This window comes from Diaporthe batatas (genome assembly GCF_019321695.1).
Source record: "Diaporthe batatas strain CRI 302-4 chromosome Unknown Contig00005, whole genome shotgun sequence".
Lineage (NCBI taxonomy): Eukaryota > Fungi > Ascomycota > Sordariomycetes > Diaporthales > Diaporthaceae > Diaporthe > Diaporthe batatas.
This window is the reverse complement of record NW_025408552.1, coordinates 1,620,714-1,640,289: the sequence shown is the minus strand read 5'-3', so window position 1 is coordinate 1,640,289 and position 19,576 is coordinate 1,620,714. Positions and strand designations below refer to the sequence as shown.

Below are 19,576 nucleotides of genomic sequence, written 5' to 3'. Positions count from 1 at the left end.
GACATCGTGTGTTGAAAAAGGGAAAGGGAATGAAAGCATTTAATATGGTGTGTGCAGGTGGCATGCGGGAGAGGCTTAACACTGAGACTATGTCTCGCCCGACTCCCTCTTCCCAACGTCTGTGTTGCGACAATGGCGCAAGAATCCGATAGATTGCTTTGGAGGAACTAGGTCTGACCACCTAATGGTGGTCGACCAATATTCGCGTCCACGGCACATGGCAGTGTGGCAGTGGGAGGCCAAGGTTGAAACTCGAACAAGATGTGACGAGCTGTCACTGCCGGCCGAGGCTGACCGCCCCGGCATCTCCAGCGCTGTCGGCTTGACAGGCCAGCGCACTCTTCCGTCCAAGTTCCTGAAACAGCTCGGACAGCCGCTTCACGTCACCTTTTTCGGACGACAAATGACGAACCGAGGTTGCATCTGGAGTAACAGGGAAACAAACGACACATCCAGTGCCGTGGTCCTCATTGTCATTCAATCCGACTGTATTGCTCGGCCGGTGCGCCTTGAAGGCTGCATCGAGATTTAGTATACGTTTGGGCTACTAGGACTGAACCCCTGTGCCGACACACGTGGTCTGGCCAGGGGGCAGGTCCGGTACCGCGGCCTTCAACCGATGGCTCGTCCGATCATAGCCTGGCGTAGTTGGGGTGATCCAGGCCAATCATTCGACAATGACAACCTTGGCGGTATTGACGAAGACGAAAACACGCGGGAATGATGGTCGTTAGAACGCCTCGCCTGGTAATCGTGGCAGTCTTGGGACGTCCGCGGGGTCAGCTCAACTTCAGAGTCATAACCTCTGATGTGATCACCGAGGCTGCGCAGGCTGAAGCTCGATCGCGTCCGTGTGTGCGCATGTCTTGGGTGTTGGGGATGATTGGGGGGCGTCTTGGAAAGACGGGAGGTTTGTCGCTTAGGATACTGAATGAAAGGATCATCACCAGGAACTGCATCGTCCGTAAGACCTTCACGAGCATTCGGTGCCCTCGCTTGTATTGGCGTTTGCGGCAGCTCTTTGTCGAGGCTGATCTTTCGTCCATCGAGGCTTCTCTTGCCGTATTGGAATTGTGCCCGCGGCGACCTGGGCGAACGCTCCTCTGACCTGCGAGTATTGGAGTAAACAATCACGCTGGTCGACTTCCTGGTAGAGCTGACTGATTCGTGCTTGACATGCCCGTTGCTATCGCTGTACTTGGTCAAGCCCGCATCGTCGCCTAGTTCCTTCTCGCGGCGGCTGCTCTTCCAGGTTTCGATCTCGTCATCGTCGATGGGCGTTATTCCACGTCTGAATAGCTTCGACCGTCTCCGGCGACATCGTAGACAAAAGAGGGTGGCGCCTACAACCAATATGACACCGACGACCGACAAGACTGTACTGAGGACGACGATTGTTGTCCTGTTCGGATCTGATGAGTCGGAGCCATTGCCATTGTCAGGTGAGGGTGTAATGTTGGGCGATGCGGTGGTATTTGCGGAACTGCCCGATACGCCCGAGTTGGGGCCTGGTGTGTTCCCACCGGTCGCAGCGGATGCGGTGCTGGACTGCACTATTGAGCTGACGGTGACTGTTGCACTCTGCTGGAAGCCAAAGTTACCAGAGGGCAGCAGACTTTGACTCAACAACGAGTCGTCTCCTCCATGGGGTAAGGGCTGCAGGTCAAAGGTCGACATGGGAGGCTGTTCCAAGCTCGTTCCTCATGGAGTGGCCGTTGTAGCCTTGTAATGAGTGCGTCTATGGGTCGAAGCCCTTGAATGTGGTTCCTCAATCACTTTCCACGACGGCAGTGACTGATCGGGAGGACTTCATGAGGCTGCTGTCCCTTTCTTCCTCACAGTAAACGTCCTATGTGACACAGGTCAGCTTTGGAGCTCTTGATGGTCTTGTCATTACGAGTCCACCCGCAATAGAAAAACAGTGGCGAAGGGACAGCCTCACGTCACTCAAGAGGCAATTTAAGACGAATGGGAAGGTGTGAACAAGACAGAATATTTTCAGATTCGACGTCCGCGGAGAGCAGCTCAAGGAGGCTTGCCGTCGCGGGACGAAGAGGCAATAGTGAAAGAGAGTAGAAGTGAAGGAAGCGGGGAGCTATGGGGCGGGGCGAGAACCAGGTGGCTCACGTGGAGGAGACCAAGACATACGTACTACCCAGGCCAGAGAGCAGTTGAGAGAGAACGACGTCGCCAACCGAAGATGTTGTTGGCAGGTAATAAGGAAAGGAGAGAAGAATATGATATTTCGCAAAGAGCGTGATCGAAGAGCAGAATGTGGGCCTCGTCGCTGCAAGATAATATGAATCTCTAGGCTAGGGTCGACGGAGGGAGACACTGACAGAGGCAGTCAGTCTGCCACTGTTGATGCAGAGCATCTGAAAATGCGACCCAGACGGTATTATACTGGGCAGGTGGTCCGGTGCTGGCCGTGACGGACAAGGTTGCCCCGACCAGGAAACTTGCTCGGGGTCGGATGCGGCAGCAACACGGCGATGGTGTGAAGCAAGTTTGCGTTGCTTATCATGAGATGGTGCGAGGGGTACTTGTAGGTGAGAGGGAGGGGACGGCGGGCCAGCCAGAGATTTATTAGCTGTTTCAATAGATGGAAACTCGAGAGCTTTTGGGCGATGGTGGTGGGGCTCGCGGTATGTCGGTGTACAAGTACCATACTATGTAGCTAAGCGTGTAAGTGGGACGCCACGCAGAGTCAATTCTCCTTGCCGGGATGTCCTGGTCAGGTGGAGCATAACCCACGGTACCTACATGGTGCCTACTATGTAGTACCGTTCCAGCACTTTGCCTGACTAATTCTCGCAGGTGACCAATCACAACATGATTGCCCTGATTGAAGCTCGCAAGAGGGTGCAAAGGGTCGACTTGGACATTGGGATGGACATCGAGGGTGGGTGTGCTGTCTGTGCCGGGGCGTGGCAGGCCGCTCTGACACCCCTCGCCGACGGAGGCCAGGAACAGGCATCGTCGGTAGGAGGCTATCCTGGTGGACTGCGCGAGCGGCATGGCGACAAGGGCTGGCTCTCGCCAGGCTGGCTGGCCCCTGTCGGCCGCTGGGTCGCTTGAGATCTCTCGAGGCAGTGACACCTGGGTGCCGCGAGTTCATGGCACGACATCGATTAGCGGGCTTCCACAGCCTGTCAAGTCGTGGCACATGGTTATCTCGATCCTGTGCGTTGACGTCTGCAATCGGGACATTTTGCAACGCCAGCTTGACGGCCAAGGGCTTTAATTGCGGCCCAAGCTACAGCAGTCAGGATCCTGGACTGGTGCGGTCCGCAGCCAAGTGCACAATGCTGGGCTGGCTGGCTGGCTGGCTGGCTGGCTGAATTGCGGGCACATCCACAAAGTGCCAGTTGGCACCAGTCCTGGGTGGCAGGCGGACCAGCTCGTGAAATGCTTGCAGCTGTGCTGCAGACAGGATTCGCCAATGGGAGCCCCGAGAGTCACACTGAGTGCTTCCTCCCCAAAGGCTATCGGGCCAGAGGGGTAGGTTATGGCGAAGGAAGGCGGGCAGACACCACCTTGTCAGCGAATGAGATATGGTGTACCTGGTCTGAGGCTTCCAGGCCGTGGGCCTTCCATCCGGTCTTCTGTAAGCTCGTGCTGCGGCGAACGGGCATGACATGCCCATGGACCGGCTCGTCAGCGACATGAAATGGCGTCGGGCGTCGGGCGTCGAGCGTCGAGCGTCGAGCCGTAAGCTGCTGAAAGCCCCACGGCAGATGTGGGTTGTCGGCATTCCGGACCACACAAGCTGCCTGGCTACCAGTCTGTCAGAGGGCCCAACCCAGCCCAGCGGGCGACAGGGCGATGTGAGGCTTGGGTGATCCTTGGGCTGTATTCAATGCCTAGCCATCAGCCGCATCTCGGGAGAAACGGCAGACTAGAAGCTGGCTTCTGGAGACGGTCAAGCCACCGGGTCAACGTCTCAAAGACGCGCCTACTCCCGCCTCCATGACGGCATGTCGCGAGTGTCGGGCTGAGCACTGACAAAAGGCAATCATCACCAGGTGAAAGGGCCTCACAGCACGGGCAGACACCGGGACGGAAGGCAGCCGAACCAGCTTGGGTGCAAGGCAGGCTCGCCAGCCAGCTGACACGAGGGTTCAGTTGGGCGCTGCTGTGGTGCCGGCCCCATCGGGGATTATCTACCTTGTAGTACAAAGTGAATGGGCCAGAGCTGCCGGCCGCGGACGATGGACGGTGTTCGCGGCCAGGGGTGTCAAAATAAGCCGGACCACACAGTTGGGCTTCTCCGCATCGGCTGCGGGGGATAGCGTGTTTTAGGTGGAGGAGCGCCAGCCAACAAGAGTGTCAGGACGGGACACAAAGCCGGAAGACACAATCCTACGGCGTCTGGGCCGCGGTGGTGAGTGAATTGGGCTGCCGCCAAAGCCGTCGGCGCATCAGCGCCGTGTGCCAGAGCAGGAAGCTGAGATGCTGGCGGTGGTGGCAGCGGTGGTGGTGGCGTTGGTGTCAACCGTCTCGTGGGTGTGAGGTGGTGGGGTGGTGGGAACGGAGGTCCAGGTGGTAATCCAGGTACCAGCATGGGGAGCCAGTCAGGATGGCCGGAAGGGGCGTTGGAAGGAGGAGGAGGCTTCCGTCACCTGACAGAGCGGGTGCAACGTGGTGAGCAATTACTACTATTAGCGCCTGTTGCAATCTCAGTCACGGCTGCGTGCAGGCCTGAAGCAACATACCGCATCCGCACCGAGGACGGCCTGCCCGGCTGCCCAGGTTTGCAGTAGATGGCACAGGTGCAACGGCCTTGAGGCTTGACTCGGCGATATTGCAGTGTTGAGGAGTACAGTCGGCCAGCGCGGTTGCACGGGACGGGAGAAACACTGGACAGCACCCTGCTGGCTGGCTGGCAAGTACCCTGCACCCTGGCACCCTGACACCATGGGACTGTGAACCGTGGGACAGGTACGGAGTACCACAGTACATACATGTGCTCCGTATGACCCACCTGCCCACGTCCCTTGTAGATCGGAGCAGGGTTCCAAGGGCAGGCGGCGGGTGGGCAAGGTGGGGGTGGGTCAGAGGACCCACCCAGCCCACCTCTCTCTTCCGTCCCGAGTTTGGCCGTCCAGCCCGTCTTGGACATCTGGACCCGACTCGGATACACGATACACGTATACTGTACACCACCCGCTGCCTTTTTGTTTCGTCTCATCATGGCATCACCGATTGACATGCGCAGGACTCGGATGCGGTGTGGCCGTTGAGACGATGGCGTACTGCCGGCTGCTGCCACTTGATGGCACACTACCAGCAGCGGCCCGTGTTTCGGCGAGTGGGACGGAAGGGCGGGCGTCGATCGCCAGCGGCGACAAGGACATGGAGTGTCCATGACAAGAGGCAAGAGGCTGCCGCGATTGCCTGCGTCCTTTATGCATTCTGGCACCTGGAACTGTGCAATTCTCGACCCTGCGACAGCCCGACAGCCGCATCGGAGCATCCTGAGGCAAGGCTCCATTCCATGCGAGATAGACTTTCATCTGGTCTTCCCAGGCCATGTCGGGCATTCCCGCTCCCTCTCCCTGATGTGAGCCAGGCCTGTGTCTTTCTTTACCCCTCCCCCGATATGATGAATCACGCACCTGAATTGACACGAGAAGCATCAATCGGGCAGTGTGGGTGGTAACCCTTGGGAACGATCCAACTGCTGCTACAGTACCACACACAGCCTTGCCCTCCGCGCTTATATGCATGCAAGGGCTCTCTTTCTTGGGTTCTGTGCTGCCGCCGCGCCAGTCAGTGAGAGGTCAGAAAGCAGGTCGACCCTCGTCGCCGCAGGCCCAGCCCTCCGGACGTCAACATTGAACCTTGTGCCAGCCGCCAGCCGCCAGCCGCCAACCGCCAATCGTCTCTCGCTCCTCGCGTATAAGCAGCTTCCAACCCCTCCGCCCCTCCACGTCGAGCCCGGCCTAGTCTCGCATGCTACACATGGCGCATATGCACATGCACGCTTATGCACACCAATGCAGGAGCGAAACAGGCGCTCGCGAGGCTAGGCAGCCTGGCAGCTTACACAAGACTCGCTGCAAGCACTTGCGGGCTCCTGCGAGCTCCTGCAAGCACCATCGCTGGAGCCCTCACGCAACTAGATTGGCTTTTTCTCAAATTACCCTCGAGGCCGATTCATGGACGCCATTCCACCACTGCGAGACTCGCCATCCAAGACGTTCACCGCTCTTCTCGCCCATCTGTGACAGCTTCCGTGGCATCGCCTACCCCCAGGGGCCGCCGCCCGGTGGGGTCCTGTGTAAAGACTAGTCTTTTTCCTCCATCCCGGGATCCGAGGGATCGACTTTCCTGACAGAGAAAGTCCATGTCACCTCATGTTCGGCTTAGCAAGCCAATAGTGTGGCCCAAGGTGTGGCTGGTGTGTGCGTGCGGCGCTCCTCCGCCCGTGTCCAATGCGCTGCCACGCCTGCCAGCACCCATCACGTGCGTGTCTGCCCGGTGGTCGCCTACTATGCCGCACCCTCGCTCGAGGCTATTCTCGGTCTCGCTAACGCATGACCTGCAGAAGGAATGCAGGTACGGCGCCAGCACGACGACTTGCGGGCCTGCGGGCCTGCAAGGGGTCCTCGTGCCCCCCCCCCTATTTTGCCATAGTACCGCGGACTTTGGTAGTGTTTCCTGGCATCGAGGGCCCGGAACCCGCACGTCGAAACAGGCCGATGCACATGTGTGTGTAATGTGGCTGCATGCACCGCAGTAAAGTAGCCTCATACATGTCCGCCAACATTTGCGCAAGCCCATGGTTTGCCACCGCCGAGTCATGCCAGCCACGACAAGGCACGACTTACAACCGAGGCACAACACCTCCGGAGCCTGAAAACCGAGCACTACTCCTGCCCAGGTGCGCTACTATGTAGTATGCTGTCAGACTGGCGGTATGCTCTGGGTGGCTTGCTAAACCTTGACTGCGGCGTCCAGGAGAGGCCCGACCGAAAACAGTCGGCTTATGGCGGCCGACCAACGGTGTTTCAGCCAGCGTTGAACATGATCGTTGAAACCCGTTGGTCGGAGACCTGCAGAAACGCTGACTCTCCAGGGGTATCCATAATTCTCCGCTCGAGCTGAACGACTTTGGGGGAAAGGATGAAGGAGGCTAGGTTGAAAAATGTGTCCCGAGGTCAACGATCTGAGTGTCGGGATGCAACTGAGGCACTGCGCAAGACTATCCAAACTGGGAGGCTTTGCAGTCAATAATTCGATATGCATGCTCTCTGGGAGACGGCTTCCTGCGAGGTAGCATTTGGTGGGGTAGCCTCTCGTAAACTAACTGGGAACCTCGAGTGAATAGTCCGCAAATGAGTACCGCACAGCTAGACACGTCTCTTGGGTCCTCCTCAGCGTTAGCTTACAGAATTAACCCTGCCTCGGCCCCAACACCCGTGGAAACTTCATCAAAGCCCTGCAGGAACGTGCGGTCACTTAGAATGCACGTCGGGCGGATGCATGATGCTGTATAGTGATCCGCAACGAAGCCTCATTTTTCAAGATCTGCAAGAAAGGGCCCGTGTTCCAGCAGTGTGGTAAAGACGGGCACACAGCCCAGGGGTTCACGATCACAGAGGACAGGACCGGGGAGGGCCAAGGCAAGACCAAGGAAAGGGGGAGAGGGCAGAACCCATGTCTTGCTCCTCTCCGATCAGCTCGCCACTTCCCTGCGCCTGCCAGAACAGACGGGTTAGAGATCTTGTCACGCACCGATGTAACACGCCGAATTAACCCTGTCACCCATGTACCGTCAAATTGTCGTCAGCCTGCAGATCTCGAGTCATGTAGACTTGCCAGCTTTTTTGGGTCCGGATTCTCGACCACTTGTGAATCTAGTTCGGCATGATTGTGATGAGCTTTCGCATGGCGCGCCGGCCCCGAGGGATATGGAGGGCGAATGTCACTGGTATAACGTCAGCCTCATTTCATACCAAAGGATTACTGACAAGTGTCTGGGACACACCCTACTGCGGTCACAAGGATCGCCGACATATATGCAGCGTCCAAGAATATGTGAAAACCAGATGACACAAGACCCACACACACATACAAATGTACAGACTCATATCATATTATAATAACTTCCACGAATCTGGTGCACAACATGAGATGATCGAGCTGAGCATGACCATACTAGTGATCTGACACCGCGTGATCCGACAGATGCCACGGTGGCCAACAAGTCTTGGAGCAGATAGCTCCTGCCGCAATATCACAACTCGTTCTGTGTGGCCCTGAGAGTAGTCTCCACACTTCTATTATCCCATGCCCTTGCGCAATGTGGTTTCGCTTCTATTCCGTATACGTCCGAGGACATACATGGCGCCTTCATAGCACTCAAGACCCAGCGCTTGGAAAGAATACGATGTCGATAACAATAGTTATAATATGAAAGGTGCTTCTAGCCTTAGCCTTGCGACGTACAGACAAGGCTAAGGGGCACCGCGCCATATATGTCTCGAATGTATGCGGAATAGAAGGGAAACCAGTTATTCATAGCACTTTCTTTAGAGGTATTTGACTGGGATTTGACATGGCTTGATTGGGATAGACCGCCATGTGTATAATCTGTTTTGTAAAAGGAGACCAGCATTAATCCATGGGTAAAACAACTGTAATTTTAATCATCCTTAAATTGTGCCACGCCTATAGCTATTGCCACGGGGTGTGGGATTGCATCATACTGTTTTTCCAACTGTCCCCGAACCATTTGACATCTTCCGTGGGGAAGGCTTGAGCAGGTGGACTAGGTGTTTTGCGAAGGGTTAAACCCTATGCTGGTCGGTTGGTGTGTGCCCTGATTGGATACTTGAGTAGTCTGCAAGATTCCATCCCATCCATGTCTTGCATGACTCTTACCCCCGGTCAACAGCGACTTACACAACGTCTCATACAATTCATCGACAGCAAACATAGGTATCTTCTCACCTGGGAGAATTGCAAAATTGGCGATGTTCCCATATTCCAACTACCATCATCATTTCCAGCTTATTTACAGATCATGAGTGCTGAGTTTGGGTGTTGTTGGGGTGGACCCCTTGTTGGAATCCTCTGGAATGTTCTAGCGGCTTCCAGCGGCATCACAGAAGCCGCAGCGGTGGTGAGACCTTCATCGCGCACCTTCTCCAGGCTTCTGGACAAGGCCGCACCGGGACAAGTGTCATGTTTGTGAGCTCTGAAAACGGCCATGGAAGCATCTACGCCTTACCACAGCCTTCTGGACATGTCGTGATGATTACGTCTCGTTGCAGCCTCGCCGTTCCACGGTCTTCGCGAAGCTTCAACAAAGGCGTGATGGTCACTCCTTCTCAAGTATAAAGATGTGACGAATCTCTCCATCCTCCAGGTCGGCCCTGCTCATCATCAAGACATCAACAATCCAGCAAGGACCTTCATGCACTCTACGAAAACAGTCTACAAGCAACTTCCTCGCACTCTTCGCACACCATCAACTACTCTCAAGATCTCCCGACCTATCACAACCACAGCCAAAATGTCCTTCTTCCCCCGATCCTACTTTGCTCCCGAGTCCTCCTTCACCCCTCTCTTCCGCCTCCTGGACGACTACGACAACTACTCCCGCGAGGTCACCCAGCAAGGTCAGGGACAGAGGCAGGCTGGTCGCCGCGCAGCCTCTCTTCCCGCCTTCACCCCCAAGTTCGACGTCAAGGAGCTAGAGAACGCATATGAGCTTCACGGCGAGCTCCCTGGAATCGAGAAGAACAACGTCAACATCGAGTTCACCGATGACTCAACGATTGTCATCTCCGGCCGCGTTGAGCGCCACTACTCCTCGGGCACCCCACCCGAGGATGGCAGCGTCCAGATGAGCGGCGCCATCACCGAGGGCGACAAGGAGCACAGCAACTCACACAAGGCGACGGTAGAGGACGAGGAGGCCGAGAAGGCCAGGGAGCAGGGCACGTCCACCGAGGTCACCAGGGCCAACAAGCAGCAGGAGGTCTCGAGGCCAGCCGAGAAGTACTGGGTCTCAGAGCGGTCTGTCGGTACCTTCCACCGCACCTTCAACTTCCCCAGCCGCATCGACCAGGAACGGGTCACGGCCAACCTCAACAACGGTGTCCTGAGCATCACCGTCCCCAAGGTCAAGAGGCAGGAGGGCCGCCGCATCGCCATCCAGTAAGTGGGCCGTTGCATCTGAGCCCACAGGCACGCCGGGTGCAATGCTTCACTCCTTGATGCAGCACACCTGGCAGTACATGCCGCCAGAGACGATTTGATGATTCGGACGATGGGGTTTCATGGGATTGAATTTGCATATTGCGGCATTGATTCGATTATTGAGGGCGTACTGCATGGACCAGCTTGGAACATTGTTTTGGTCAGATCATTCATTTAATACATGCTATTATTAATATCAAATATGAGGACCCTGAGTGAGTGATGTGTCTTTTCCATCGGTGAAGTACCTATTGCATTGCTGCTACCGTTTTCAGTACAGCACATCCTATGACAAATACGGTCAGTTGATATGTCCAGTTGATATGTCCAGGTACGGAGATATGGTTGCTGCCGTTGCCGCATTCCTCCGGCACTTTGCTCCGGCGCGACGACGGGGCCAGCCGCGCTGGATTTGCGCCAGACCAACACCTTTGCCTCTTATCCATTCAGTCCGCCGTGGTCAGACCAAAAGAATTGAGATCATCGTCATGGACAGCCCGACCGAAACAACTGCGAATGTGAGACTGGGCTGGATCGGTACGCATCCACGGGTGGAACAGGACGAGGAAAGCCAAAATGTTCTGATAAGGTCACAGGGCTCGGCTCGATGGGCTTGGCCATGGCAACGAACCTCCAACGCCACCTGTCCAAGCTCGGCGCCCCCGGCGTGAATTATCACAATCGAACAATGGGCCGCGGACAGGCGCTCCAGGCCCTGGGCGGCGTGCCATGTGAGAGCGTGGCGGATCTCGTGCCACGGGCAGACGTGATATTCCTCTCCCTCAGCGACGACTCTGCACTGGCAGCCACCCTGGACGCCATGCTCGGCCCCGGGCCCGCCGGCCTGTCCGGCAAGGTCATCGTGGACACGTCAACCGTCCATCCGCGGTCCTCGGCAGAGGCCCAGGCGCGGCTGCGCGCGGCGGGCGCAGAATTCGTCGCGGCGCCCGTCTTCGGCGCGAGCCCGGTCGCCGCCGAGGGGAGGCTCCTGTTCGTACTGGCCGGGTCGGAACTTGCCGCCCAGGTGATCAGCCCGTACCTGGTCGGCGTCATGGGCCGGGGTGTCATCCGCCTTGGTGAGGCGGCCAAGGAGGCTAGTCTGCTGAAGACTGCAGGGTGAGTCTGTGTGACCTCGTTTGCCGATCATCAGCCTGCTCACCATCTACCCTCTAGGAACTTCATGACCGCCGCGAGTAAGTGTCTGAGCGGGCTCACCATCTTCAACATATAGTTGGACGTGGAAACAGGTATCCATAATACTAACAACAATCTAGTGATGGAAGTCGTTGCCGAATCACACGTCTTCGCAGAGAAGACCGGTCTTGGTAGCGCCGCGATGGAATCCCTGATAGAGCAGCAATACGGGCCCCTGGCGCTCTCCATGTCCAAGAGGCTGACTACCGGTGCCTACATGCCAGCAAGGGACCAGAGACCCTGGTCGGACCTGAACCTCGCTCTCAAGGACGTAGGGCATGGCATCGCATGTGCCCGGGACGCCGGGGCGGACCTGCCGGTGGGCGAGGTGGTACTGAAGCACCTCGAGCAGGCCAAAAAGTTCTCTAACGCTATAGAACGGCCGCTAGATTCCTCGTCCATGTATGGTGTTCTGAGGAGGCAGGCCGGACTGAATTTCGAGACGGATTTGGTGAAGGAGAGAGACCACACAGGTTAAACACCGTCTAGGTTGAGCTTTACCTCTCTGTCTGCCCTGACAGCCTGATAGAAACGACCTCAGTCATGTGCTCCCATTCGAAAGTTGCAAAGCCCTTTATGATTTTGTTGTAGTTGTAAGTGACAACACAGTCATGGGTAGTGCTGTTGTATTATCGGTACGTTGTTCCTTGCTTTTTGGTTTCATCGCTGAAGAATGAGCGAAGATTCTGTGTGTTGGAGACGAGGCAAGTGTGTATTATACTGGATCTGACTGTGTACCTACTGTTCATTGGTAGCTTACCACGTTGAGCGTTTTCATTCTCAGTCCGAATATACATTCCATTAAAATAGTCACTGCATTCGATCAAGCTCCGTGGAGGACGTGGTGACCAAGACTGGGTTTATTCATGGCAACCATCTACATGTAGATCCAACAAGATGGTGTCAACTACTTCAGCACAAGTTACCCTCTCCAGAGTCGGCATAGAGCAACGGATTCAGTTGATCTGCGAGACCACCTTGACGACTACATGACTAGACGTTCAACCCGCACTTGACGCCTATTGCTAGTTTGTATGCCCAAGAGGTCTTGAGCGCTTACCACCGTATGAAGGCGCCATGTATGTCCTCGGACGTATACGGAATAGAAGCGAAACCAGTGAAAAACAACGAAACCACTAATTGTCATTGCATGTGATGATATTTTTCACCTTTCATTTTTCATTTTTACTCATTTGTTTTAGAGAGAGAGAGAGAGAAACTTACTATTAACAACCAGATCTCACATCTTTTACTCATAGGGCCATAGCATAGAGCTGTGAACGAAGAATGTGACATCGCCCTACCACTGTAGTACTAGATAGTCTAGCCAGGCATGTAATTTATCTCGCCCGGCTCTCGTAGTACCCGCAGAGCGCTCCTGCAGACCTGTAGTTGGTATCACTGCCTTTCCAAGTGCGTCAAGATTCTTAGCACGCGCAATACGGCAAGCCACAGTGTGGACATTAATTTCGGAAGAGCCCAGCAGCAATCGATGATACGCAACAGAATGGGTGCCAATTCATAAGGACGCTGGCCATGCGGGAGCTGCGGGAGCCAAGCTCCCTCCCTCACATGCTTATTCTGCCAGCGATTCTGGAGTAAACGATTTGCTTGTCGCGTGCGTAATACTTCCAGGCGCAACTCTATGAGAGCGTTGATTTACAATGAACCTGCGCAGGCTGTCTGCCCCAAACATTGAATGCTTCTATCATCTAGTGGGCCTAGGCAGGTACTCGTGAATTTCAGGGGCACGGCACCTGGGGTATAGGATGGCCCAACGACTCGATGTCAAACAGGTAGCTCGCCTTACATGAGACGCTGCAAACTCGGTTCAAGACTGCCTGGGAAAATCCCCTGTTTATACATAGTGTCCGAATGAAAGAAATGCTTTGTGAGTACACGTATCTACTTGGTCGAAGCTCTTCCTAGAACACCAAAATACAAATGTAATAAATAGCTGGTCCCTCATAGCAACGCTTGCACGCCTGAAGATCATATGTTCGCCTCTCTTTTACCGAGACCTGGATCCCTGCGAACTGCATCATCCAGTCTGGAATACCGGGAAGACTTGTGGGGCTGCGAAGAAATAGAGTTTGTTAGCCGAGTTCGCCTCCCGTTGACAGCCCAACGGTTAAGCTTCGGCAGGGTCGGACGACATGCGATGATGTTCCACAGGAGGCAAAAAATCCCACAAGTCATCGGGGACAGCAGGTGGCGACAAGTCGGTTTCGAGACCGCAGCTTCCAGGCTCGCGGGACCTATGTGGTCGGCCAGAAATGATCTTTGATGTCTCAAGATGGGATATTGTCGGTATCTTGAGGCGATGCTATACTCATAGACAAGTGACATCCCAGAAACCCGTCTGAGATATCAAACGCCGCCAACCTTTTTTTAAACACCCCTTGTTCACACGAAATAGAAATTGTGCATCCAGCAGCGGCCCTTTCTACCATTAACCTGCATATTAAATCGAGGCTCTGCTCACTCCAGCTCCTCCACACCAATCCAGTTGGAGATTACGTGCAAACAGCTATGCTCAAGACCTCATGGACGCGCCCATGAGCTCTCCTGCCTGAAATCAAAGCCGGTGCCTAAGCTTTTGAGAATACGAGGGTCGCTGCCAGAGACCGGTCCTTTGAATCGAATAAAAACATCGTGTGATTGGATTTGAGCTCAAATCGCGGGAAGCCCTCGGGTCACATCCTATTGGTAAGTGGGCGGGTATCCCATGAGCGCCATTGGCTGCTGCTGTGGCGGCATGGACAGCGGGACGGGCGCCATCCCCATCCCCATCGGGCCTCTGGGTGCCGGGGCGTTGAGGTTCTTGTTGAAGAGTCCTATGAGTCGCCGGCCGACGGACGGCTCAAGCTCCGTGCCGTCTCGGGCAATTTTGACTTCTCTGTTTGAATTCCAAGGGTTGCGCAGGCCTCTGCAACGGTAGAATGGGAGTCTGGTTGTGCATAACCATTCGAGCTTGAAGGGCTTGCCCCAAGTCTTGTTTTCTGGGCCGAGATCACCGCTGAAGCTCGACTCGGCGTCTAGCTCGGTAGTTATACCGACTGCCGCCGCCTCGTCGGCTTCCGAGTTATCAGGATCCTCGCGGAGAACCTCCCAGAAGATTGTGCCTCGCGCTGAATCATCGATAATACGTCCCTTAGGTGTAGAATCCGTCGGTTCGGTTGGAATCTCCTTCGGCAAGTCCACGTCGCTCACGGATTGGACCTTCGGGGCGAACTCTATCGCCGCAGCTGGGTCTTCGTTGATAGTGGAAACCATTCGAGCGTAGCCATAGTATTCACCGGACTTGTTCGCAGAGAAGACGAGGTAAACATTTTCCACCGTCTACATTCCGTTCCCATCAGTTAGTGGCTGTCCGCACTCACGGGATCGTCTGGTGACATACCTTAAAGGCTTTGTTCAGGTTCTCTTCGTTATGAGCTTGGGTAGCCCAGATACCCGTCCGTACGCTTAGTTCGAGGTCCTCGACCGTTAGGCTCTTCAAAACGAAGAACTTGTCCTTCTGTGCGGATCCGTCGACTGCGGTGGGGGAGATCTTCGTCTCCTGAGCGCTCGAGACCGATGGTGTTCCGTTCTCGGAGCTGCTTGGCTCAGCTTCTGTAGTGGTGGCGGGCGCGGTTTCTTTGGGCTCCGGCAGGGGAATATGGTGAGGTGTCGCAGCCGACGGGCCGGTTGGTGCCGTGATTCCAGACACACCTTCGACGGTATTCTTCCGAAGTCTGCTTACAAGTCTCACGGATTGAAACTTGGACTCGTGGAGTTTTTGCTGTGCGGCCAAGCAGCTGACCTCGTCTTTATAGTTCGCAAAAGCGCAGTTAGACTTCGAGATCAAGAATAAAGACTCAAGACCCTCTGCTTCCTTGCAGACATGATGAACAAGACTCATCAAGTCTGTCTGAGACGGCAAGTTACCAATCCAAATAGCATGGCCTCCAGAAGAAGGGTTAGCGAGATAACAAAATTTGACTGGCGTCGGCAACTAGACCTACCGCTTTGTCGGGGCTTTCGAGGAGGCCCGCGGACCACGTTGGACTGGCTATCGCTTGAGCCTGCGCCTCTGTTTAGCTTCGTTCTGATCCACAGCGGTCTCGCCTTCCCGACTTACCATTCTTCGTTTCCTGTGTGGCAGCAAAGGAGCCGCCGCTCGCGCCTTCGCCAACTTGTTGAGGTCCAGGCCTTAGTTCAGGTTGGGAGCCTGGAACAGGCATGTAAGGGCCGACCATCGTTTGGTTATGAGGTCCTTGCGCGTGCGCATGGAAAGGGGCCATTTGAGGATAGAAGAAACCTATCGTGGAGTGATGCTGCTGGTTTCCCATGAGCTGGTTGCCGTAGTAAGGCATGCTCGGCATGCTGGTCCTCGGTGACATGCTTGACTGGGGCTGGGAGGGCGACATGGGAGAGCTGTAGTACGGCGACATTTGCGGTTGCTGCTGCATGTAGTACGCATGGGTCGGCATCTGGCTCATGGCTCCCTGGCCGCCATACTGATGCATGGGCTGCGTCTGCCCGAGCATGTTTGGCGAAGCTCCGGAAGGGTTGTAACGCAGCTGCGAGTTATTCACGGGGGCCTGTCTGTAATGAGGCTGTGGTAGAGCGTTTGCCAGTGATGCCATGTTGTACGGGCCCGGTCGGGCGGGTATTTGCGGTTGTGCCATCTCAGAGAGCGAGTTAAAAGCTGGCTGGTGGTGACCGTAGAGCTGATTCGTGTACGCTTGCAGTGTGTCAATGCCTTGGCTGCCCTGGCTGGTAGACTTTTGGGGCTCTAAAGGAGCTGATTGAAGGAACGCGCTTGCTGGCAGATCACTGGCGGAACTCATTGGATCGCCGCCGGTTGAAGCTCTCGCCGGACGTCCTAGACTCTTCGAGACAGTCAGCACAGACGCACCAATGCAGCGGCAGCCATGCACAGCTTGTTCCGGAGCAGCATGGCAATATACCTGTGTATGTACAAAACGAATGGAAGACTGCGGGTGTAAGCAAAAGACTCGGGCTGTAAGGGCAGTCGGGAGGTTTCCCCTAAGAGGTCGGGGCGGAGACGTCGCGTGGACCGTGTTGGGAAAGGACCAGGAGAAAATGCTCGGAACTAACCAGTCTTAAAGGCCAAGGACTTTGCAGAGGCAAATAACGGTTGTTGATGTTTCGGTACCTCAAGGGCGGTGGTATAGCGTCCTTTTTAGCCCTGTCGTAGTGCAGAGACTCGTGGCCTGGTGCCCGTCGAGGGTACGCTGTGACAGGCCCGGAAGTTAAGACGATGTCCCAGTAGCAGGGGCCCCGGGAAGGAGGAGCCGCCAGGTGCCTTGTCTCCACAGGGGCAACAAAGCTGAGACTGGGGGATGATGAGGCAGGTTGTGGCTGGAGGAGGGAGCGCGGCTTCCTTGAATACCTTTTTTGCTACTCTGCGGTGCCGAAGAGGCGAGAGGCGCCAGATTCCTGTGGGTTTGGCACCGTACGGAGCATATGCGAGCAACTCGGCCCAGTTGAACCAGGAAAGAGAGAAGTGTGGCTGGAGCGCAAGCGAGCGGCGGACTCGAGGAAGAGCTGTGATTGCTGAGCCCCTAGGCGGTCTGGAAGGGGTCTGGTACTGTGATCCGGAGGTAGCTCCGGGGCGACAGAACACAGAGCAGATCTCGCCACAACAGACGGCGGATAGCCGGGGCCTAGCGTTTGCCGTCGAGTAATTACTATTTCCCGTGGTCACTTGTCGAGGCAAAAGGTGGGTGACACTTTAGGACCAGATTATATCAGCACGTGTGGAAAAGGCCGATCGTTTGCGTGGAGGGGATGGAGCACGCATCAATGATGATCCAGTGACGATCTAGACGGGTTTGTTTTAGAAATGTCGATGGTGGGAAGGGGACTGGTCAGGCGGGCGTTGGGGCGGACGCTGGGCGGGCTACGGGAGGAGATAGGTAGGGGAAGATGACGACAAGCGATATACATATGTACCGCATTGGTTTAGGTGGGTGGCCAAATTGTCTGTGAGGACCAGTCCGGTCCGGTCTGGGGCAGCTCAGTGTCTATCAATTTTTCAAGTGTCCGACGCATGGCATGACATGGGACGGGGACAGTGGAGAGATGGGGCGAAAAAAAACGAGAGGAAAGGGTCTTTGACAAGCACCTGTCCACTTGAGGACAGGCAGGAGCATCCTGGCTCGAGGACCTTTTAAGCAGAAGCCCTGACCTGACGGGGCGTGGAGATGCACAATGGGGTCTCCATCCAGCGACGCCGCCGGGGAGGGGTGCTGGTAGCGAAGGGGGCACGGCCGGAGGGTACTAGGAAAGGATACCTGCCCATCAGGAAGTCTGGATTATCCCAGCCTCCAGAACATCGATCCCACACAGATGGTAAAATGAGATGGGAATGTCGATTCTCGATGGGGTACTAGGAGGCAACACGGCAGTGTCTTGGGCCAGGGAGACGGGGGCCCACCCCTGATCATCAGTTTTTTCGCCACCCACAGCCCGTCGAGAGACGTCGCAGCTAGAAATTGCTGAGCCACACTTGGTCTAGGCTGGCCCAACTTTGGGTGTCCTCCCACGCGCGGGTGTTACCACCAAGGTGGCGTTGCGGTAGGGGGGGGGGAAGCTATCTGGGCCGTGTGCCAGGTGGGATCCGTCCTCCTTGAAGCACGCCCGAGCTCTGGCAGTTATTTTTCTCAGGGACTTCCCTCTACCCAAGGGAAACGAGGAAAAATAAAAGAAACAGAACAAAAAGGGAGATGATGTAGGGCAGAGTCGCAAAGTCAGGTAATTGCTACGCTGATCCTTTCTGGTCGTGGGGACCTGCCCTGTCTCCATCAGCTGCCGAGGCGTGGTATTTTGATATCGCGCACAGTCGAGCCTGATGCGCCTCCTTGGCCGGTACACAAAACAAACACAGCCAAAATCTAGCCTCGGTACTAGGTCGGCTTATCAGTGCTGCACTTCACACACGGCAGAGCGAAACGGATGGGTGGCAGGCTGGATGGAGGCGTTGTCCAGCTCGTCCCAGACTTGGGGGGTTGGTCTGAACACACCTGGCATGTATTTGACCCTGGTTGCTGGCATGCAACGGCGACCCCTTCCGGTATTTATTGGCGTACTAGGTTGCTGGGTAAAGCTTTCTCCACACTGGCTGGGGCTTGATGATGGTACTTACATATCTAGGTAGACAGAGCGAGACAATGGGCTGCAGCATTTCCCGTCAGCGGGATGGATGCACGACGGGTGGCGATTTCACGTTCCCCCGCCCAGCCCAGTCCAAGCGAGTCGGATGAACCACTTCAAGATCGCGGCGCCTACCTTGATGCTTGACCACTCTAGATACCCTAGCAATAGATACCCAGGTCCAGTCGCTGTCCACTGCCGCACTCCGGTAGCTTGCGATGGTAGCTACGTCCAAACCCCCGGGTGCAGCAATTCGGGGCAGCAACCCCACAACCGATACTGTGCGCGACCAAGACAGGTCTACAGACATCAAAGACCTCGTCCATGACATGACATCAGACCTTGAGGGTTTTAATATGATGACGGCATGCAAATATGGCGCCTGACGAAGCGTGAGGGCAGGGCGGATGGGCCTGATGATGCGCCTTGGTAAGGGAAATAAAACCCACGGTGGGCGGTGGGTCTCAGAACGGGTGTGCTGCCGATGTGGTCAGAGGTCTGAGAGGAAGGGATCGCGCGCACGAGCTGACATGGCGGTGGCGCTAGTCACGGTACGTTGCCGGGGTCTACAGGGTCGACATGGCCCCTCGACTCGGTAGGTAGGCAGGTAGGCAGGTAGGTAGGCAAGTAGGCAGGTCGTGCCTTTTTTGTGCATTGGGATCTGGCGATTCGAAACGAAAATTCTGCCGATAGGCCGCCATGTTTTTTGTGCCGTTCGGAAAGGGTCTCATTCAAGACTTGGAGTCAAGTCTGGAGACTGGGTGACAAGGCAAGCAAGGTACCAGGTAGTCAGTAGTCAGGCAGTCCTCCAGCGCGGCTCCTTTACGCTAACAGCAGGCGAGAAGACCCTTTTTTGACGATCCCAACAGGGATGCTACTGCTCGGCCGCCGAAGCAGCCAAGGCAGAGACCAAATGGTGCATCTGTTGGAGCTCGGTAGCAGCCGCAGGGCTCTCCACGGTTGGGCTGTTGTGGCCAATTGCTGCAGACAAGAACTGGGCCGGACT

At 55.8% G+C, this 19,576-nt stretch overlaps 5 protein-coding genes across 5 annotated transcripts; 3 read left to right on the top strand and 2 right to left on the bottom strand.

Annotated features, from left to right (window-relative positions):
* Positions 1–612: 612 nt before the first annotated feature.
* KVR01_005445 (uncharacterized protein) lies at positions 613–3,292 on the bottom strand (the record flags this gene model as incomplete). The annotated part of the gene is made up of 2 exons (XM_044781399.1): positions 2,153–3,292; positions 613–1,849 (listed from the first exon to the last, which is right to left on the bottom strand). Exon 2 carries the CDS (start codon positions 1,675–1,677, stop codon positions 613–615), a length of 1,065 nt encoding a protein of 354 aa, XP_044645890.1. The 5' UTR covers positions 1,678–1,849; positions 2,153–3,292.
* A 2,697-nt stretch (positions 3,293–5,989) lies between these two features.
* Positions 5,990–6,868, top strand: KVR01_005240 (uncharacterized protein; the record flags this gene model as incomplete). The annotated part of the gene is made up of 2 exons (XM_044782208.1): positions 5,990–6,468; positions 6,551–6,868. One exon carries the CDS (start codon positions 5,990–5,992, stop codon positions 6,335–6,337), a length of 348 nt encoding a protein of 115 aa, XP_044645685.1. The 3' UTR covers positions 6,338–6,468; positions 6,551–6,868.
* A 2,655-nt stretch (positions 6,869–9,523) lies between these two features.
* KVR01_004963 (uncharacterized protein) lies at positions 9,524–10,174 on the top strand (the record flags this gene model as incomplete). Its single annotated transcript, XM_044787716.1, has 1 exon — positions 9,524–10,174. One exon carries the CDS (start codon positions 9,524–9,526, stop codon positions 10,172–10,174), a length of 651 nt encoding a protein of 216 aa, XP_044645408.1.
* Positions 10,175–10,700: 526 nt separating this feature from the next.
* On the top strand, positions 10,701–11,884 carry KVR01_004883 (uncharacterized protein; the record flags this gene model as incomplete). The annotated part of the gene is made up of 4 exons (XM_044794437.1): positions 10,701–10,749; positions 10,809–11,328; positions 11,386–11,405; positions 11,487–11,884. 4 exons carry the CDS (start codon positions 10,701–10,703, stop codon positions 11,882–11,884), a joined length of 987 nt encoding a protein of 328 aa, XP_044645328.1.
* A 1,394-nt stretch (positions 11,885–13,278) lies between these two features.
* On the bottom strand, positions 13,279–19,428 carry KVR01_005076 (uncharacterized protein). Its single transcript, XM_044781450.1, has 8 exons — positions 18,706–19,428; positions 18,441–18,592; positions 16,513–18,323; positions 16,362–16,388; positions 15,530–16,283; positions 15,414–15,473; positions 14,810–15,354; positions 13,279–14,748 (listed from the first exon to the last, which is right to left on the bottom strand). The coding sequence occupies exons 5-8, from the start codon at positions 16,239–16,241 to the stop codon at positions 14,110–14,112; spliced, it is 1,956 nt and encodes a 651-aa protein (XP_044645521.1). The 5' UTR covers positions 16,242–16,283; positions 16,362–16,388; positions 16,513–18,323; positions 18,441–18,592; positions 18,706–19,428; the 3' UTR covers positions 13,279–14,109.
* Positions 19,429–19,576: the final 148 nt, after the last annotated feature.